This window comes from Orycteropus afer, unplaced genomic scaffold (assembly GCF_000298275.1).
Source record: "Orycteropus afer afer isolate SDZICR_OR568_19922 unplaced genomic scaffold, OryAfe1.0 scaffold00136, whole genome shotgun sequence".
Lineage (NCBI taxonomy): Eukaryota > Metazoa > Chordata > Mammalia > Tubulidentata > Orycteropodidae > Orycteropus > Orycteropus afer.
In genome coordinates, this window is record NW_006921723.1 from 2,790,349 (window position 1) to 2,792,650 (window position 2,302).

A 2,302-nucleotide genomic window follows, 5' to 3' on the forward strand; every position below is an offset into this window, starting at 1 on the left:
GGGGAGCTGTTGCATTGTGGTAAACTGTAGTCAATGTCATGAGACAATGTGTGTGTGAACTGCTGTATGGAAAGCGAATTTGCTCTGTAAACTTTCACCCAAATCACACACACACACACAAAAAGAGTATCCCTAGAGGACAGCTACCAAACTGACGTAGCCAAGGGGACTGACTATTGTGTGATCACAGGCAAGGGCTGTCATCTCTCTGAGCCTCAGTTTCCCCAACTGCAAAATGGGTAGGAATTTTGTCATGGGCTTGTAATGAGGATGCAGAGGCCTGGCTCAGGATCAGCACTCAATAGTGATGATGTTACCGTATGTTACATTTCGGCTTCTCAGGAAGGTGCAAATAGTAAATGTGCTCAGCTTCTAACAGAAAGGTTGGAGGCTGGAGTCCCCCCACAGGCGCATCCGAAAAAAGGGCCTGGCAATCGTCTTCTGAAAAATAGGCCATTAAAACCTTGTAGGGCACAGTTCTACTCTGACACACACAGGGTCACCATGAGTAGGAAGCAACTCAACAGGAACTGACTTATGTCGTATTATGTTCTAATACCAGCACTCAACAATATCAGCTGGCACTATTTTTAGAAGTAGAGATATTTTCACTAGTAGCTATGTTGATGTTACTACCCACCCTGTTTTATCTGTCTCAGTACATCTGGCTGCATTACATAGCGTTGTTACGTATAAAGTATGCTATGACGGAGGCTCGGGTAGCACAAATGGTTAAGCAATCACTCGACTAATAGACAAGAGATTCGTGGTTTGAACCCAACTTTTGGAAGAAAGTCCAAGCCATCTGCTCTTGAAAAGTTACAGCTTTAAAACCCTAGGGAACATAGTTCTACTGTGCACACACAGAATCACTGTGAAAACCAGAAACCAAACCTACCACCATCAAGTCAATTCCAATTCATAATGACCCCCACAGGGTTTCCAAGGCTGTAAATCCTTACAGAAGTAGATTGCCTCATTTTCCTCTCATGGGGTAACTGGTGGGTTTGAACCACTGACCCTAAATGCCTTACTCACTGCACCACCAGAGCTCCTTAAATCACCATGAGTTGGGTCAACTCATGGCAACTAAACACCACCACCTGTGTGGTGCCATGGGTGGTCGTGGGATTGAGTGCTGTCTTAAGTACTAGCAGAAACACCTCCTCCACCTGGACATCAACTAACATTTCTCTAATGTCCAAGACAGCTGAGACAGGGTACCAGGGGTCAGGGAGCCAGGTGTGGGTTTGGGAGCTTCTTGCCTACAGGACTTCTCTTTCGAGTGCCAAGAAATGCTGTGAGCCAGCGGAGGTCTTGAGAAAATGGGAGATTTCTCACATCAACTTGACCTCAGGAAACATTTGTTGGGGGTTGCACTTTGCAGGAAGTGGCTGAGAAAATGCAATACAGGCTGGGGACAACAGGGTGCCACTCTGTGGCCTTGGCCAGTGACAGGGAACAAGGACAAAGCACCTCATGGAGGGCTGAGGGGTGACAAGTGGGTTGTGATCACTGTAGTTACAATGGCTGTGACCTCCAACCCTGATATCAAAGGTGGGAAAATGAGGCTAGCAAGCCTGGGTCAAGGTTCTGAACATGAACTGTCCAGGCTACCCGCTTCTTACCCAGAATGTCCAGCCATTCGTCTGGGGCCGGGGCTGGGGTGGGTTCAGGCTCCATGGAGGCCAGGAACTCACGGGCCAGGGCCCCAGGCTGCTCCACCTCCTCTGGTGGGGGTTGTCCCATGTCTTCCAGTGGTGGCAGCTCACTCAAGTCATCATCATCCTCCTCTTCCTCCTCCTCTGCATCCTCAACTCCATCCAGTACCTCAAAATCCTCCAGCGGCGGGACCCTGGCAGGCAGCGGGGCAGTGGACTCAGGGCCCACAGCAGAGGGCTCGGCACAGGATGCCATGCTGCTGGGGAAGGGGATGGGGGTAAGAACTTCACTCATCCTCCAGTTCTCCCCTAAACCCCACACCCTACAGTGACTCCAGGACTCAGTTTCCTTATCTATACAACGAGTACAACATGAACTCTGGCTCTTGCAAGAATTTAACAATCCATGTGTCTAGCTCTAAACATGTGGCTCAAATTGTATCACGATTATTAGAGCTAATTATGGTTTAGTCCCCATAAACACCCCAGCAAATAGGTAACCCACCACTACCACACACACACACATAAACACATTTCCTAGTAAAAGAAACTGAACCCCAGAGAAGCAAAGCCATTTGCCTAAGGACACACAGCAAGTCAGCAGAGGTGGAATTTGAAACTGGGGCTCTAGAGCCCTGGGG

General features: G+C 48.8%; 1 protein-coding gene across 1 annotated transcript in view; it reads right to left on the reverse strand.

Annotated features, from left to right (window-relative positions):
- Nucleotides 1-1,917, reverse strand: part of FKBP8 (FKBP prolyl isomerase 8) — an 8,702-nt gene extending 6,785 nt beyond the window's left edge. Inside the window, exon 1 of the mRNA XM_007945364.2 lies at nucleotides 1,629-1,917. Coding sequence (XP_007943555.1) covers nucleotides 1,629-1,917 — 289 coding nt within the window. The remainder of the gene's footprint in view (nucleotides 1-1,628) is intronic.
- Nucleotides 1,918-2,302: the final 385 nt, after the last annotated feature.